This window comes from Hyla sarda, chromosome 9 (assembly GCF_029499605.1).
Source record: "Hyla sarda isolate aHylSar1 chromosome 9, aHylSar1.hap1, whole genome shotgun sequence".
In the NCBI taxonomy this organism is placed as follows: domain Eukaryota; kingdom Metazoa; phylum Chordata; class Amphibia; order Anura; family Hylidae; genus Hyla; species Hyla sarda.
In genome coordinates, this window is record NC_079197.1 from 87,324,740 (window position 1) to 87,344,847 (window position 20,108).

The 20,108-nt window shown below is 41.3% G+C and overlaps 1 protein-coding gene across 4 annotated transcripts in view; it reads right to left on the bottom strand.

Moving 5' to 3' along the window:
* Positions 1-20,108, bottom strand: part of ZC4H2 (zinc finger C4H2-type containing) — an 80,767-nt gene that overhangs the window by 13,342 nt on the left and 47,317 nt on the right. For 3 of the 4 annotated variants that reach the window (XM_056540859.1, XM_056540858.1, XM_056540860.1), the window contains exon 2: positions 3,308-3,479. In XM_056540859.1, the coding sequence (XP_056396834.1) occupies positions 3,308-3,463 (156 nt within the window). In that variant the 5' untranslated portion in view covers positions 3,464-3,479. Of the gene's footprint in view, positions 1-3,307; positions 3,480-19,535; positions 19,832-20,108 lie in introns of those variants that run through there. The other variant, XM_056540857.1, reaches the window with a different exon arrangement.

Consider the following 20,108-nt stretch of genomic DNA (forward strand, 5'->3'; position numbering starts at 1 on the left):
ATCAAGTGCAAACAATAATTCTGTATCATCAAAATACTGATCCAGTTTGATCCCTTTAAAAGCCTACATACAGCTGCTGCTAATCGCTAAGGCGTCGTCCACACTGGGAATATTCCACTCAAAGAATGAACATGTTCATTCTTTGAGCCAAATTCAGCTAGGACTGAATTGCGGTCTATAAAGACGGCAATGTCCACATGGTTCCATTATGGAAGTATCCGGAGGGAGCCGGTGGCAAGCTGTGTACATCAATCATGTAAAACAGGAAGGGGTGGGGGAGGGTGGAGGCACGCATGTTGCAGCTCAGCCCAGCCTCTATGTCACTAGAGGGTGGAAGGAAAACATGATTTTATATCTTTGCATACAACCATCAGCTGAGGGCTCATTCACACTGCCGTTGTGCTCTAATAAATAGAGCTCCGTCGGCTACTTTGTCAGAACAACATTTTTTTTCTCCGCTTAATTACGGTAAAATACTGGATCCTAACAGACCTCTTTCGAGTCCATGGGATGGAGTCCAGTTGTGCTCTGACATTTTCTGGGTCTGCTTACCACAAAAAAGGAAAAAAATGAAAGAGCAAAACCGACCCAGAATGAGATGGAGCACAACAGCAGTGAAAACTTAGCCTAAGAGAAATGTATAATGAGTTTTATCTCCCTATTAGGTATCTGCTAGAAGAGGATCTTGGGTGGGACATAAGGGACCCCCTTAACGGACTCATGTTCACCCACACTATAACCCAGTGTATTGGGATTAGTACGGATGACCGTTTTCTTTTAATACTAGACATACCTGGGGGTTCTGGGAATGCAGGGTTATATCCCTGAATATTTTACACCAGTTAATGCTGCTAAGGGATACTAGGTAGAGATTTTATTCCAGGAAAAAACTTTTTTATATATATATCAACTGGCTCCAGAAAGTTAAACAGATTTGTAAATTACTTCTATAAAAAATCTTAATCCTTTCAGTACTTATGAGCCTCTGAAGTTAAGGTTGTTCTTTTCTGTCTAAATTCTCTCTGATGACACCTGTCTCAGGAAACGCCCAGTTTAGAAGAGGTTTGCTATGGGGATTTGCTTATAAACTGGGCGTTTCCCGAGACAGGCGTCATCAGTGAGGATTTAGACAGAAAAGAACAACCTTAACTTCAGAAGCTCATAAGTACTGAAAGGATTAAGATTTTTTTATAGAAGTAATTTACAAATCTGTTTAACTTTCTGGAGCCAGTTGATATATAAAAAAAAGTTTTTTCCTGGAATACCCCTTTAACAAGGACGGGGCTCCCCAGGTCACAGGATTGAAGGTTTGTCACATAAACTGTTTTAAATAAAATGTTAAATGTAACTCCAGTCCAAAATCATAGGAAATAACTTCTCAGTAATTTATATGTAGCACAAAGTATCTGAAATAAGGCCCAACAATAAAAATAAAACTGCTAATATAAAAGGAAATGTGTTATAAAAAAAAAAAAAGTACCTATTGTTTAAACCAAGTTAAATATATTTTTTATTTTATTTGAATTTTTGATGATTTTTTTCTCATTTTCTATTTTACTATGTATATTTCAAAATAATCTTGACATCTTGCAGTTTTCATTTTGGCCACTGGGATTTAAACTAAGCAGAGACTTTCTGTTCTGTATGAGATAGGAGGAGGCGGCTAGTGGAAAGTGGTCAGTACAGCGTTATAGTAAAACACGACACCAGTGTAGAGAAGACAGGGTCTTTACAATAGCTGAAGCTTAGAGCTTAGCCTCCCCCTCCATATGGAATGGTCTCTGAAAAGGTCAAAGAGCACGCCCTTATGCCTTTACAATTCATTTTAATGGGGCAGCTCCTGTCTATGTTCACGGGTCCTGCTGTAAAGCATATCTCCAAATGTTGTTAAAAACCGCTCAGGCAAGATGGCTGATCAGCATCCTGTGATCGGCATCACGTTCAGCAAACCGTGAGTAGCTGACTAGCGGCATTATAGCTAGCTTCTTTGCAGGTACAATGGAATGGAATTTACAGGATTGTATTATTTTCATTTACAGGTGTTTGGAGCCACGGAGAGTAGTGTGAGTGAGAAACTCCCAACAAGATAAACATATACAGTATTGTATTGTGAGCTGGGGCTTATCCCATTGTTGATTTCTCTCCTAGGTTACACATGTATGTCTCCGTTGGACTGCTGGATATGATCACACCCTAGGGATGGCATGTAGTACCAATATGCCATCCATATTTGCCATCTATATGAGTATATGATATCTCTATTGTTGTATGTGATACTCAGTTCCATTTGTGCAGTATCTCTATATCCATAGTTTCTCCTGAGGACGCTCCGAATGAGAGTAGAAACGCGTAGAGAACATTTGATATACATATGAGATATTTGTGAATAATTGACATATATATATGAGACATTTGATAAATCCACCGGATGGGTGGTGATCCAAACGGATCCTGGGTCGCATTTTTTATTTTTGGTGATGGAATCACGATTACATTGGGTGATATTTTATGAGAAACATTAAAAGTTATGTTTTAAATAGCACTTCCCCCAAAACCTCAGTTATATGTTGCTAGGTTTTTCTTTAAAATCCTTGATACTGGGAGAATCTAGGACCCCTTGTAGGTCTTGTACTAAAAGGAATTCTACATATGTATCTAAGATGGCTGCTCCCATAAGAACTTACAAAAAAGGAAATTAAATAAATTAATAACATAAAAAAATTTGAAAAAAAAAAAAACAATGTGCAACATGACTACTCAGTAAAAAAAATGGTCTTAGTGGTAACACTGTATGAATTTATGGGGCTTTGTTGGTTAAACATTTATGGCACACTCGATGTTTCCATTGTTATCCATAAACCAGAGTGCAGAGTGCCAAGCACAATGGGGGGCACAGTACCTACATGTTTAGACATAAATGTTTATTTTTTAATGTACAATTTTAGAGCACTATAAAATGTGGCGCGGGCATTTCCTAGTCCAAATATTGAATTATAAGGCCAACAATGCTAGAAACTGGTTTACAATGACTGTAGTATGTATTATTTAAATAGAAAACACTATAATCTATTAAAAAAATTCAACAATTTGGTACTTTGCTGGTCTAAGGCATAAGTGCTTTAATCTAAAGGCATTTGTTGGCAAGTTCCCGGGGCATATGTTAAATGAATGTTCAGTCGGTTGCTACAAAGTGGCATTCATCATTCATAGTACTAAAAACAGATACTTTGCAGTTTACTTTACACGTGGCGCTAGATGATTATACTTCCTGTATGCACGCATATGTACATATGTATCAAGTACATACCACATTAATATCTGCATGTATGAGCCTCAGCTCTTCTACATGGGCCATTTTCTCCTGTAGTAGAAGATCCATCTCTTGCTTGTACTCCTTCAGGTGCCTTTCTTCTGACTCCAGAGACTCAAACTCTGCTTTAAGGCGAGCCTTTATCTTCTCCATCTGAAGAGTCTTGTTCCTAGAGCAGACAAGAATGTTTCAATTACCCCATAAAACACTAAGTCTCAAAAATAGATCAATATAAAGCTACTTCTATCCAGTGACAACATGGAGGAAGCGGCACTTTAAAGGGGTACTCCACTGGCCAGCATTCGGAAGTAAATGATCCAAACGCTGTTTTCGTCCTACGGGGGTCGACCACGCCCCTCGTGACATCACGGCCACGCCCCCTCAATGCAAGTCCATATATTTGCATTTAGAGGGTGGGGCTGTGATGTCACGAGGGGGCGTGGCCTACCCCCGCAGCGTGAAAACAGCATTCAGAACATTTACTTCCGAACGCTGGCCAGTGGAGTACCCCTTTAAGAATGACAATCCTGCCCGCTTTGAAGATGCCTGGAATTACACATCAGAACAGTAGACAGACTGGGCAGACACAGCGGGTGATGTCCAGCATCTGTTCACACACTCCTTTCTGGAGCAGCAGGAGAACAGAGGCTAGGACAGTATTTATTTTCTTACACCCACAAATGTATATAGCCCAGGAGAAATTGCGAAGGGGCTGCATGGGATGAGCCCCCTTCCCCTCACCCCATTTTCCTGTCATATTGGTTGGTCCTATATAAAATAAAAAATACAGATACAATTAACAGCTATGAGGAGATTTAGTTAAACTTGTGCTGAGTTTCTATTTCAGGCCGGATGTTGCTGGGCAGGATGAAATCACCAGCTGATTGGTCAGCGAGGATTTGGCGGGAATGGAGAAGTTTTAAAAGAAGCGGTGGCGATTCCTGCAGCTCAGTCGGCGTGTCAAGACCTAAGAAGCGTGCCCTCCCTCCCTTGTCACGGTCTGTCTTGAGGGGCGTTGCCCCGTTTATTATCGGGTCGGATAGCTTGGGTAATTTGGTATTTACTTATTATTCGGTTTTTAAGTAAAATGGGGCGTCACCCAGACTGGTAAATCTGAGTTTTAAATTATATGGTTATTTCAGCTTTGCTGATTTTACCGGTTATTAGTTTTTAATGAATTCACGGTTTTAATAATACATTTATTTATTTATTTAATATTTATTTATTTATCCCTTAATAAAGACCGTGGCCTTTTATTCCAACCACTAGTGTCTGTGTAGTTATTTTGGGTTTTTCTAGGGGGGGTCTCTTTCCATGTACCAATGTATGGGGTCCACAATCGTGCATGCATGGTTTCTTTATCAGAAAAAAAAAACTTTTCAGAATGAGGCGCTCACTGGGGGGAGATTTATCAAAACCTGTGCAAAGGAAAGGTTTCCCAGTTTCCCATAGCAACCAATAAGGTTGCTTCTTTCATTTTATAGAGGCCTTTTCCTCTGGACAGGTTTCGATAAATCTCCCTGTGGGTCCTGATGCCTGCTAGGGAGGCCTACATCCAGACATTTTCACTACAATGGCTGAAGTAGTCTTACATCGTAGCCATTATGATTAATTGCTGTCCTAGTAATACATGCCGGCTCAAGCCTGCAAGAACAGCAATCTATTCTACTCTATCGATTTTACCAGGGAGAGCCCTCTATGATGTCCATATTTCCTAATAGACAGGAGTTGTCTTCATAACAACTTGGTTATAGCAGAAGGTTCCCAAACTTAAACATTTATTTCAACACTGACAAATCTTTTTATCTATTGTCACATTAATGTAAACTCTAATCCTGTGGCCTTTATTTACTAAGGCTGGGATCACACCACCTTTTGTAAGTATGGTTCCCGTATACGGCAGGGAGGAGGGGGGTGGGGCTTAATCACGGCGCACGCACTCAGCCGTATAGGGGAACCATATTTAATGCATGTCTATGAGCCGACCGGAGTGAACCGCAGACTCCGGTGGTCGACCACGTTTTTGCCTACGGTCGGGAAACCACATACGGCCAAAAACGCAGCCCACCGGAGGCTGCGGTTCACTCTGGTCGGCTCATAGACATGCATTAAATACGGTTCCCCTATACGGCTGAGTGCGGGCGCCGCGATTAAACCCCGCCCCCCTCCTCCCAGCCGTATACGGGAACCGTAGTTACAAAACGTGGTGTGAACCCAGCCTAAGAGTGGAGTGTAGGTTTCCTTGTGGGTTTTAATTCCCTACAATTTATTTTCTACGGTATTTACTAAGGTTTCCCTACATTTTGCTTTTTATGCACATGTTCTGATCTGTCTGGTTTTCCTCAGCTCAAATCCACCACATTTTCTGTGGAAACCTTAGTAAATATGTTGGGTTTTTGTGAAAATGTCGGGAACACGCCCCCTTTCCGTGGCCACGCCCCCCTTTCCATGTGGCCACGCCCCTTTTTGGCTTTTCTCGGCAAAATGGAGAGTTAGTCGGGCTTTTTTCAATTCTGGCGCATATTCTGATACAGACAGAATTTCTGGCACAATGCACCAGAATCTGGTGCACAACCCCAAAAAGCATGTCGGGTTTGCAATAGTAAATGAGAGCCAGCGTGTTGCTTGACAGAATTAATACAGAGCATCAGAAAAGAAAACAACAAAAGTGTTCTCAGAAAATAAAAAATGGAAGACATAAATAGTACATTCTCGGATTAGGGAGGAGAGAAGATCATAGACATTTTCCAATACACAAAACGGCATTGTAATAAAGTCATAAGCAGTGAATTGAGAAATTTGAGGGTATAATTACTTATCCCAGGTTTCATTAGAATTACAGGCGCCATTACTTAAATGAGCTGACTGTGCACCCCTTATGGACGTTAGTGGTGTTATTGCAAGGTGATTTAAAGGGGTATTCCAGGAATTTTTTTTATTTGACTGCTATAGGGACAGCAAATTTAGTGTAGTTCATAATATAGTGTCTGTACCTGTGTGTGACGGTTTTCTCACAATTCTTATGTGATTATCGCCCCAATATTTATTTTTAACAGCATACAAAATTACTTAGGTCTCGGGATTTCCCAGGTTGCAGTGCGTCGAGACCTGACATCACAAGTCAGGTGATCAGAGGGAGCCTGTCCTGCTTCAATTTTGCAACTGCTGGAGGCCTTTGGCTGTCCAGGCATGTTGGGAGTTGTAGTTTTGAAACATATGGAGGCACCCTGGTTGGGAAACACTGGCCTAAGAAACCGTTTTATGGTTCTACCTTTCATTTTCTATTCTATGTTCTCTTATGTATTTCTATAATTAAAGAATACCTTTCAACAAAAATGTTTTTGATATGCTAAAGTTTATTCAATATTAAACTACTTTCTAATTGGATTTTATAAAAAAAAATAAAAAATTTTATATATTTTTTCAGTTTGGAAATGCGGCCACTAGGGGTCTCCCTAGGAGTCACTGGCTGCAAGCGTTTTCATTGATTTCGCACTCACGCCGACCAGTGCACTGAGGACAAGCGGCGCTCTGCGTACTGAGGAAAAGCGGACAGCGGGGTTGACAGCCGCGATGCGGCTGGAGACAGATGAGAGAGCGGTCTCACCTCCTCCCGGCCGGTCGCTGCTTCTCCTCGTTGAAGCATGAAGTGAGGGCGGAAGCGGTCTCCAGCAGGCTTCAGTGAAGTTGCGTCTGCTGAGGAACGCCCACACCCTCCTGCCGGCAGCTCACTGAATGTGAGCAAGAAGACTGGTAACAGAGCTTTTTAAAGCTCTTAAAAAAATGTTTAAGGGTGGGGGGGCATTAGGTGTAGTTAGGGGACATAGTGTGAGTTAGTTTAGTATAGTTCGTTTGATGATAGGTACTCTTTAAAGAGAAAGATGCTGAGATACTTGGTATCTCATATGAATAAAATGTTTGAACAAAAAAACTATAATCCAGCTATGGTCACTTCATCAAAGGGCCACACTTCAGTCAGCTTCAGAACACACACAACTAAGAGAACAGGATTTCCATGCTTCCCTTAGGGTGGGTTCACACCACGATTTTGCTATACGGTTTCGGCATACGGTTACATTAAAAAATAAAAATTTTTTAAATGTATGCAGCCGTACAAAAAAACGTGCCCATAGACTTCACATTCAAAACCGTATGCACCATAATGTATACGGCTGTCTCTGTTTTTCAAACCATACTGTTTTTTAGTTTTTTGGGGGGGTTTTTTCGGACAGAAAACTGTGGCCTACCACGGTTTTTGGTCCGGGTGAAAAACCATATACATTTTTTTTTTTTTTAAACACGGGAGTCAATGGGAACCGTACAGAACCATATGTGGGTACGGTTCCATCCGGTTTCCACCATACGGTTTTTGAATTTGCACAGTTTATTTTTCTTGGAATTTCAATCAAACAAGTGAAACTTTATTCATAATGGAGTGAAAAGTTAAAAAAGTATACTTTTTTTCTTAAAAAACGGATGCAACTGGACATCATTTTTCAAACCGTATACGGTTTTCAATACAGATAAAAATGTGTACACACGTTTTGATACAGTTTAATCAGGTTTTGAGGAATCCGTTTTTTTTTTTTGTTTTTTTTATCAAAAAACCTTATACAGGAACTGTATTACAAAAACATGGTGTGAATCCAGCCTTACTTACAATTATCCCTTTTTTTTAAACCTGGACACCCTTTGATGCAACCATTGTCTTTCACCAAACTCAGTTTGAGACACAATAAACTAAAAGCATAAATATTTAGCAAAATGATCCCCATAAAACATAACATTTGCACAATTACACAATGCTGAAGTAATTCAACCACATGCTGTTACTGTGGGAGACGACAAAGTGTGAGCAGGGAACATGTAGCTGCATATGAAATATATCAAGAACACAGACATATATATATGCAGCTGTCCATACAAACACAGGCGTGTATAGGCTTGTTACAGTTTTGTAAGTTAAATGGTACATAAAAAAAAAATATATGTTTTGCGCAAAAGTAATAAAAACATCAAAAGGTGAACGTATTAATATGTACTCTACACAGGACAAAAATTGATTTAGGATGGGGGGGGGGGGGGGGGAATTACCATGGTTTCTCAGGCATGACACCATGGACTTTTATGGTTCTACTGTAATATGCATTACTGCAATTTTCCACTTTAAAATGTTTTCTATATTATGATTTAAAAATATATATATATAAAAAATGTAAGAGTGCCAGTCTTTTTACTTAAAGTGGTACTCTGGCGGAAAAAAAATGTTTTCAAATCAACTGATACCAGAGAGATAAACAGATTTGTAAATTACTTTATTACTCTATTTAAAAATCTTAACCCTTCCAGTACTTATCAGCTGCTGTATACTACAGATATACTACAGAGTAATTTGTGAAGTTCTTTCCAGTCTGACCACAGTGCTCTCTGCTGACACCTCTGTCCATGTCAGGAGCTCCAGAGCAGGAAAGGTTTTGTATGGGGACGTGCTTCTAATTTGAACAGTTCCTGAGACAGACAGAGGTGTCAGCAGAGAGCACTGTATTAAGACTGGAAAGAACTACACAATTTCCTCTGTAGTATACAGCAGCTGATATGTACTGGAAGGGTTAAGATTTTTTAAGAGAAGTAATTTGCAAATCTCAATAGAAAAAAACAGAGGTTGTGCAGCTCACAATTAACTAGCCGAGGTAAGGAGGTTGTACACATACACCAGGTGCTGGAAATTTAAAACAATATTTTCAAACAATAACCAACCCCTCAAGACTAGTACCAGTTGCCTGATACATGAATGAGAAATAATATAAAATAAATAGCTGAGAAATAATTAGGCTAAGTTACATTAATTGACATTTTATTTATTTTAATAAAATTGTATCCTATATTTGAAGCAAGATCCAGCTATTTATTTATATTATTTCTCATACATGTATCAGGCAACTGGTACTAGTCTTGAGGGGTTGGTTATTGTTTGAAAATATTAATTTACAAATCTATTTAACTTTCTGGAACCAGGTGATTTGAAAACATTTGTTTTTCACTTGTTTCCACCGGAGTTCCCCTATAAGGCTGGGTTCACACTACGTTTTCTCCCATACGGGAGCGCATACGGCAGGGGGGAGCTAAAACCTCGCGCTCCCGTATGCCTTCGTATGCGCTCCCGTATGTCATTCATTTCAATGAGCCGGCCGGAGTGAAACGTTCGGTCCGGTCGGCTCATTTTTGCGCCGTATGCGCTTTTACAACCGGACCTAAAACTGTGGTCAACCACGGTTTTAGGTCCGGTTGTAAAAGCGCATACGGCGCAAAAATGAGCCGACCGGACCGAACGTTTCACTCCGGCCGGCTCATTGAAATGAATGACATACGGGAGCGCATACGAAGGCATACGGGAGCGCGAGGTTTTAGCTCCCCCCTGCCGTATGCGCTCCCGTATGGGAGAAAACGTAGTGTGAACCCAGCCTAAGCTGGGTTTACACCTGCTTGTATTTTCCATTGGTATGCTCAGTCATTGAAGTACAACAATGAAAAACATAGTGAATCTGTTATATGCCAAACATGAATGGCACCCAAAAGACCCCAATGGTTGTAATGGGATATGTTGGATTTGTGGCATGTTGTCCAGCATTTAAACTGACAAAATAGTGTAACATGCTTTTTTGACTGAAAACTGAACCTGAGAAGAAGGCAGCCAACAGAGCTTCCAGCGCACATGTCATCCAGCCTTATAGGGGTTTTCCAATTTCATTAAATCATCCCCTAACCACAAGATCGTGGATTCCAAGGAGATCCCTGGTGGTCGACCACTGAGCACCCTCCAAAACCAAAGAGAGACAAAATTGTCCCTGGAATTAATGGTGAGGACTGCCCCTGCACACCCACCGCTCTACTTATTCTCTATGGATGCCAATCAAGTTCAGGGCATAGATATGTTTGGAGGCCCTACAGATAATTCCTGTTCTCATGAGCGATGGGGAGTCCCAGGATTTACACCACGAATGATCGGCTTGTTATTTTCTATCCTGAGATGTAAAAATTCCTTTATAAGATCTTCTGGTATTAAAGACATAATAAAAGATTTAGAAGTTTGGACCTCACCAGCTCCAAGAAATATAGTTATAGTGGGTACTAGAGACAACTAAATTGCAAAATAAAGGAGACACTGCAGTTATATTGCCAGAACCAAGCAAATGGGATTTTTTTCAAAATCTTTATTACCTAAATCGCCATTAAAAAGAAAATAATTATCCGTTTTTTTGGGGTGGTAAAAGTCTATATTAGCTTATAATAATATATTCAGTATAAGAAGTCAAGAAAACAGGTGACTGCTTATATAACTAGGAAACCATTAATAAAGCTCAATTAACAGACCAAGACGTGTTCTAGTTTCCCCACGTAGGCTTTGTTACAATCCCATTCCCTGCAGTTATGTCTGTTTCAGTCTTGGATCTCGTTTACATTACAGGCTATGGGCCGACGTAGATAGCAGCCTGTAGTGTGCTGATGTATTAGCAGGGAAGCTGTGTTTGAAGTTGCCTGCAGCCCTGCACATTGTTAGAAGATTTTTTGACAGCTATATGGCACATTTCCACAATGGCCTACTTTACATTCCTTCAATCATTGTATCTGGAAATCATGCATTTCACTATTGTCTTTGAAGCATTTAGCTGAGAATGTAATGAAGATACATTTCTGGATAATAATAACCACTTTTTCTTCAAACATGGGTGACACTTTTTATACATATAAAGAAAAGTGCTCTGACAATGGTAGGCTATGGCAGACATTAGGTTTTCTTGGAGCAAAAAACACTGATGGTCTATCCCTTTATTCTTGTAGTTGACCATGTAGTATACATTCTTTTTTTACCGTTTCTACAATGGGAGCCCGTGGAGACCTATCCCACTATCCCCCAGTGCAGATTCCCCTCCAGCCTTCAACATACAGTGGGGCAAATAAGTATTTAGTCAGCCACCAATTGTGCAAGTTTTCCCACTTAAAAAGAGGAGAGAGGCCTGTAATTATTATCATAGGTATACTTCAACTATCAGAGACAGAATGAGAAAAAAAAAAATCCATAAAATCCCATTGTCTGATTCTTAACGAAATTATTTGCACATTATGGTGAAAAATAAGTATTTGGTCACTTACAAAAAAGCAAGATTTCTGGCTCTCACAGACCTGTAACTTCTTCTTTAAGAGTCTCCTCTGTCCTTCACTCGTTCCCTGTTTTAATGGCACCTGTTTGAACTTGTTATCAGTATAAAAGACACCTGTCAAAAACCTCAAAACAGTCAAAATCCACTAAGGAGCCAAGGCCAAAGAGCTGTCGAAGGACACCAGAAACAAAATTGTAGACCTGCACCAGGCTGTGAAGACAATCTGCAATAGGCAAGCAGCTTGGTGTGAATAAATCATCTGTGGGAGCAATTATTAGAATATGGAAGACCTACAGGACCACTGAGAATCTCCCTTGATCTGGGGCTCCCCCCGTGGCGTCAAAAGGATCACAAGAACAGTGAGCAAAAATCCTAGAACCACAGGGGGGGAACCTAGCGAATGACCTGCAGAAAGCTGGGACCAAAGTAACAAAGGCTACCATCAGTAACACACTACTCCGCCAGGAACTCAAATCATGCAGTGCCAGACGTGTCCCCCTGCTTTAGCCAGTACATGTCTGGTTTGCTAGAGAGCATTTGGATGATCTAGAAGAGTAATGGGAGAATGTCATATGGTCAGATGAAACCGAAGTAGAACTTTTTGGTAAAAACTCGTCGCGTTTGGAGGAGAAAGAATGCTGAGTTGCATCCTAGGAACACCATACCTACTGTGAAGCATGGGGGTGGAAACAATATGCTTTGGGCCTATTTTTCTTCAAAGGGACCAGGACGACTGATCTGTGTAAAGGAAAGAATTAATGGGGCCATGTATTGTGAGATTTTGAGTGAAAACCTCCTTCCATCAGCAAGGGCATTGAAGATAAAACGTGGCTGGGTCTTTGCCGGTTATGTATACTAGATTTATAGGGACAGAACATTGATCCAGGGATTTATTCTGACTGCCATATTTGGAGTCGGAAAGGAATTTTTACCTCTAGTATGAGGGTTTTTTGCCTTCCCCTGGATCAACTGAGTAGGGACACATTAGAGATATAGGTTGAACTTGATGGACTCTGGTCTATTTTCAACCTTATCAACTACCGTATTTTTCGCTCCATAAGACGCACCTGACCATAAGACGCACCTAGGTTTTAGAGGAGGAGAACAAGAAAAAAAATATTATAGGCATTATTGGTCAGGAGCACATGTCAGGGGGGCATTATAGGTCAGGGGCACATGTTCCCCCACATTAGGTTGCAGTCCCCCACCCCCCATTAGGTTGGCAGTATGTTCTCCCACATTAGGTTGCAGTCCCCCCCCCCCCATTTGGTAGGCAGTATAGTTTCCCCACATTAGGTTGGCAGTATAGTTACCCCCCCCCCCACCCCCCCTCCTACTTTTTCCCCATAGAAAACCTTTGCAGGGAGTTGAAAGTCAGTGTTGCCCAGCAACAGCCCCAAAACATCACTGCTCTAGAGGAGATCTGCAGGGAGGAATGGGCCAAAATACCAGCAACAGTGTGAAAACCTTCTGAAGATGTACAGAAAATGTTTGACCTCTGTCATTACCAACAAAGGGTATATAACAAAGAACTTTTGTTATTGATCAAATACTTATTTTCCACCATAATTTGCAATAAATTCTTTCAAAATCAGACAATGTGATTTTATGGATTTTTTTTCTCATTATGTCCCTCATAGCTGAGGTACAGTATACCTATGATGAAAATTACAGGCCTCTCATCTTTTTAAGTGGGAAAACTTGCACAATTGGTGGCTGACTAAATACTTTTTTGCCCCACTGTATGTCAATGTTCGAATCTTCCAGACGTATACCTCTGATATAGGCTTCAAACATAATGTCAACAGAACAACAATTAGGTTTTAAGAAAACTTAAAGCGTACCTGTCAGATCCAACAAAAAATGTTTTTTTCAAATATATTACTCAGTACCTAATCCTGACCGTGTACATCTAAATTTTTATCTGTCTAGCACCTTTATTTTTTTATTTTTTATTACACTTTTAATTTAGCTTACTAGTCTGAATTCCTCTCAAAGGGAGGGGGCGTAGCCTCACTGTGCAGGTCTCCGCCCCCTCCCTCAGTATGCTGTCTGCTCACACCTCCCCTAACATTAGCAAAACTACAACTCCCAGCTTGTCCTCACTGACAGTAGCGGGACACAAGCTGACAGTGGGAGGATTTTTCCCTCCAGCTGTGAGCCCTGTGCTCACAGCTGTCAATCAAGGAAGTGTGTCCATGACATAGGTGATGACACATGGACACAGCAGGACTAGTATGTGTCCAAGCGTGGGGGGGGGGCAGTTGTTTGACTGGCTTTTTCAGTATGAAATACTGAAAATTTTCTAATGAAAGCAATTGCAAAACCTATTGGTTATACATGCTTTACCACATATCAAAAGTTTTTGTATCTGACAGTTCCCATTTAAATTGAGCCTGTTACTACATTTGAGACCATTAAATCAACAACATGTCAATATGCAGCCAGGATATAAGATCTCACAGCTACCTATACTATCAACTCAACTCAATAGGGACTCTTTAGGGATATAGGTTGAACTTGATGGACTCTGGTCTTTTTTCAACCTTATGAACTATGTTACTATATTATTTCCAGACGTACCTGAGTTCTAAAACATAACACTTTAAGGCCCCTTTCACACTACATAAATTACTCCGTTTTCGAAGTTCCATCAGAAAATCGGCAGTAAAACGGCAGTTACAAAATCCTATACGGCCGTTAGAAAATCCCATTATAGTCTAGGGGATTTTTCTAATAGCAGTTTTAACCAGTTATAGCCCTTTATTAATAACGGCCGTTATTTTGTGACGGAAGATAGTAACGGGAGAAATAGTTCATGAACTATTTCTCACGTTACTACCTTCCATCACAAAATAACGGCCGTTATTAATAACGGGTTAAAAACGGCTATTAGAAAAATCCCATAGACTATAATGGGATTTTCTAACGGCCGTATAGAATTTTGTAACTGCCGTTTTACTGCCGATTTTCTGAAGAAACTTTGAAAAAACAGAGTAATTATGTAGTGTGAAAGGGGCCTTACTTTAGTGGACAAGCAGCTCCGGGCACATGTGCTTTGTACCTGTGAGGATGTCAACAGTGCATCTCTTTCCACAATTTATGTGCAATAAAGAAAGCTATACTTGTCCTCATCTTCACTGTGGCAATGCGCCTGGTATTATCACCTTCTTTACTGCACTGCAGCCAATAACTTGCCTCAACAGTCACGTGTCCTGCCCTTCCCTGCCGGCCAGACCTTTTTAAAAAGGGCTGGAAAACCCCTTAAAGGGGTACTCCGCCCCTGGCATCTTATCCCCTATCCAAAGGATAGGGGATAAGATGTTAGATCGCCGCGGTCCCGCTGCTGGGGACCCCGGGGATCGCCGCTGCGGCACCCCGCCATCATTACTGCACAGAGCGAGTTCGCTCTGTGCGTAATGACGGGCGATACAGGGGCCGGAGCAGCGTGACGTCATGGCTCCGCCCCTCATGACTTCACGGACCGTCCCCTTAATGCAAGTCTGCCATGCCCCCTTCCCATAGACTTGTATTGCTGGGGGCGGGCTGTGACGTCACAAGGGGCGGAGCCGTGACGTAACAATGCTCCGCCCCCTGTATTGCCCGTCATTACGTGCAGAGCGATCTCGCTCTGCGCAGTAATGATAGCTGGGTGCTGCAGCAGCGATCCCCGGGGTCCCCAGTAGTGGGACCCCGGCGATCTGACATCTTATCCCCTATCCTTTGGATAGGGGATAAGATGTCTAGGGGCGGAGTACCCCTTTAGTTTTACACGCATTAACCTCATCCCATCAATGTCTGATTGGCAGGGTGCTGACATCAAGCATCCCCCACCATAGAGCTGCTCAGGTGAGCAAAAGCTTCAGCACATACACAATGAACAGGGCCAGAAGCTGGAACCCATTCATTTTGTGGTGTGGAAATGGGAGCTAAGCTGCTGAACCCAGTGTCACCGCTACACAGTGGGGGAATTCCAGTCTTTCAGCTCCATTCATCGTGTATGTGCCGGAGCCGCAGTTTGCCTGAAGTGCCAAGGGTGCCATGTTACGGACATTGGTGGCAAATCCCAATGATAGGCCATTAATAATTTTACCTATTCTTGTTTACACTCAGAGGCTTAAGCAATATTTCTTACAGCTGTGGATTTTCTACAAAATTGTTTAAATTCAACGTAAAGGCTATGTTCACACAGTGTAACAGAGAAGCAGAAAAATACGGGTGAATCTTAAGGCAGAAATGTTTCTGAAATACAAATGGGAAAAAAGCTAAATGCATGCAAGTGGTTTTAAGCCTATTTGAAACATAATTTTATGCATTTTTTAACAAGGTTTTTTTTGCTTGTTTGTTTTTTGGATGCAGCACAATGCAATACATGTAATATACGGTAGGTTATGAAGAGTTATGCAACGTTCATGCTTCATAATACATCTATAAATACACCGTGTAAACATAGCCTAATGAGGATTTCTAGGACTTTATACTGATGGCCTAGTCTCAGGACATGCCATTAATATTACATTAGTGTTGGCCAGCTTCCGGTACCCCTAGCAAGCAGCCGATTGGAGGAGCCGTAGCACCACGAAGAAACTCACTTGAAGCAGATCTTATTTACGTCTACATGTGACCGTTTCACTGATAGGCCTCCATCACAGCCTTATTTCACCTACATCTATAGCCCGGTCCACATGTGTCGGAGCTTCCATGAAGAGCTTTAGTCACATATCCCATAAAATAGCACAGCATGCAGCGCACCGTTGTCCGGTACGTTGGTGGACAATGGGGTCGTTGAGGCCCTGTAGGATTCTGACATGTCATCGAAACAGCATTGTTTTCATTTTCACTGCTCTTTTTTTTTCAGAACCAAAATTCTTGGTGAATTGTCCCTAAACAGAGGGAAAATGTGATGTGAATGAACATTCCCTTACTTTGAATGACAGTTTGCTGTCCAATATGGTTTTCCATGGAACCAGTCCTAACAACATTCTAGGAATGAGAGAAACAGGCGCTCCATAGAGTAGTAACGTAAACTCCCGTGGTGAAATAATTATACAAAATTACTTGCTCACCCTGGGTGGTTGTGCAACTTCACACACAACAATGATGTAAGCGTAGGGTAATAGTAGGTCGACTGCTGCCCTCCGGTAGATATTTGCAGTGTAGGATAAGGCTTCAAAGGAACACGGCTCAATCGGCGCTGAACGACCACAACAGGTGAACGGATAAAAGGAGTTTATTTGACCAGAATGCAACGCGTTTCGCTGCGCATGCGCAGCGAAACGTGTTGCATTCTGGTCAAATAAACTCCTTTTAAAAGGGGTACTCCCATGGAAAACTTTTTTTTTTTTTTTTTTTTTTTTTATCAACTGGTGCCAGAAAGTTATACAGATTTGTAAATCACTTCTATTAAAAAATCTTAATCCTTTCAGTACTTTTTCGGGGCTGTACACTAAAGAGAAATCCCAAAAATAAATGCATTTCCTCTGATGTCATGATCACAGTGCTCTCTGCTGACCTCTGCTGTCCATTTAAAGGGTACCTCTCATCAAAAAAACTTTTGATATATTATAGATTAATGTATGCAGAATAACTTTACAATTGCATGTTATTAAAAAATATGCTTCTTTCTATTTAATTTTCCACTTTGAAGAAATGACCACTAGGGGTCTCCCTACCAGTCCTGGCAGCAAGCATTTCAGACTCATGCTGGAGTCCTAAACACTACAAGCTGCCAGTCTGCTTTGTTCACAAAGGAGAACACTCAGAGCTGCCAGCCTGCTTTGTTCACAGCCTGTTTGGCTGTGAACAAAGCAGGCTGGCAGCTCTGAGTGTTTAGGACTCCAGCATGAGTCAGAAATGCTTGCTGACAGGACTGATCGGGAAAAATACAATAGAAAGAAGCATATTTTTCATTAACATGCTATTGGAAAGTTATTCAACATTCATTAATCTAAAATATATCAAAAGTTTATTTGAGGAGAGGTACCCTTTAAGGAACTGTCCAGAGCAGGAAAAAATCCCCATAGCAAACATATGCTGCTCTGGACAGTTCCTAAAATGGACAGCAGAGGTCAGCAGAGAGCACTGTGGTCATAACATCAGAGGAAATGCATTTCTTTTTTGGATTTCTCTTTAGTATACAGCCCCTAAAAAGTACTGGAAGGATTAAGATTTTTTAATAGAAGTGATTTACAAATCTGTTTAACTTTCTGGCACCAGTTGATTTAAAAAAAAAAAAATAATTCCACAGGAGTACCCCTTTAACCGTTCACCTGTTGTGGTCGTTCAGCGCCGATTGAGCCGGGTTCCTTTGAAGCCTTATCCTACACTAGCAACATTCTGTCAGTATCAGGTTATGTGAACACAACCGAATAGCATATAAAAGGAAAATACATACAAACCTCTATTACATATTTATGTTTTTTAAGAAAAATACTAACAGTAGAATACTAAGGAGACACAAATGCTGTTGCCTCTAGCACGGCCATAGTAATGGGGCAGTGAATACTAAGCAGGGAATGCTGATGCATTCAGAGCCTTCTCCCATTGTCCACAGATGCAGTGACTCTTGCCTCTCATCGGAAAGGCTTCTAGCTATTGTGTATATACAACAGACAATTAAAAGCCAATGAAAGGAGTGAGAATCCCTTGACCGGCTACATTGTGACATTAGTGAATATACTCCCCCACTGCTCGATGCAAGAAATAACGCCTTTAGTTACAGTAATTGTAACCTTATACACAATAAAAAAAATTCCCTACATAACACATCATGGTAATTACATATAAAATGGACTAAATAGCACTTGAGATAGTTATATCACCCACAAACAGTTAACCATTTAAGACTATAATAAATAATACAGTACTCGTCACCCTTTCCCAAGACTACAGTGTGTATGCTTCTTCCCTATTGTATAGCAGACGATCACTGATCATTTTTAACCAGTTTCTCCTTAATATATGAAAAGTGAATTATGACCAATTGTAGCACATTATTCCGGGCTCCGATGACCATAGCATTATACATCAGCAGGCTACTCATTTATTTTACATCCTAGAAAAATTATTCTTTGCTATTGGAATTTTACCATTCATCTATAGCAGTGTTTCCCAACAGCCGTTTCAAAACTAAAACTCCCAGCAAGCCTGGACACATGCTGGGAGATGTAGTTGTGCAACAGCTGGAGGCCCCCCTGGCTGGGAAAACACTGATTTATAGGGTATGTTCACATGCTGCATAATTGCTGCAGACTTTCCCAATTAACTTCAACAGGAAAGTCAAAAATCTGCAGCAAATCCACCATGTGTGAACATATTCGAAAGCGGTCACCATCACTATTACTCGGGTCAGATTCATCTCTGATCTGGCCCCACCTAGCCATGGTTATGGTTACTATTTTTCATGGTGGCATCTAAGCGACAATGTCTATGTGAAAACCCAGCGTTAGCTACTTTTTGGGTGCGTTCACACGCCCTTTGTTTTTGCGGGTTTTCCGCTGCGTATTTGAAAGGGTGCGGGCTCTTCTCGGCAGATTTTCCACAAAGAAATTTACGCTGCGGAAAATCCGCCGCAAGCCCTATTGAAGTCAGCAGGGACTGCTGCGGATTTTCCGCAGTGTAAATTCCGCCGCAGAAAATCTGCTATGGACAGCCGAGAAGAGCCCGCACCCTTTCAAATACACAGCGGAAAACCCGCAAAAACAAAGAGCGGGTGAACGCACCCTTTAGGGTCATTTTCCGCAAATACGCAAAACAAGGCCTGGTAAATAATGTGATTAACAATAGAATCGATTCAACATTATCTAAAGAAAATAATAATTTGATGAACAATGTTGCAGGATGGCGCAACCTGATCACACAATTACTTTGGATTTGACTATTAAAAATTAAATGAAGACAAAATAAAAGAATGAATGTGAACTAATGTTGATAATTCCCAGGTACAGGTCTCCATATACTGTGTGATGTCTGCGGTCATGTCTGTAGGTGCACAGCACTCATCTGTACCTGCTGCTGCTGCTGATCCAGATGGATCCAGGGAGAACAATGTACCGGAGTGTCCTTACCTGATCTCCTTGATGCTCTCCAGCTTACACATGATCTCCTGCTCATCGCCCATACTCTGTATCTACAACACAACTGTCCACTGAAATGCAGAATAAAATCCAGCAAAACAATACAATGGATAGAAATGTAAGCACAGGCTGCGATCCAGCAAAGTGACGCTCCCTGGTGCTGACGGGAAATACAGTCCGTGCTAAAGTCTCTCTGCTGCCCGTGTAAGCTCCAAGGACTACATCTCCCAGAAGACACCGCGCGCCTCCTTTTCCTTCACTTCCTGCTGCCTCCAGGCGCTGTGCACGACGTCCCCGGTGTTAATCAATGTGCCGGAGCTAATGATGTGAAGGGGCTGACAGGAGGGGGATGAGTCCTAATGAATGTATGTGATGTCCTCAGCCATGCCTCACTGCTCCCCCATTCATCAATGGCTTATTACCGGGGCTATTAGTGGAAAGGAGGTGTCTTATTGATAGCAGGCAATGATCTGTCCAACACAACACCAGATCCTGGTACATACATGGGAAGCAATGTCCTACAATGATGTGCACTATGAGGGAGATTCATTAAAATCTGTGCAG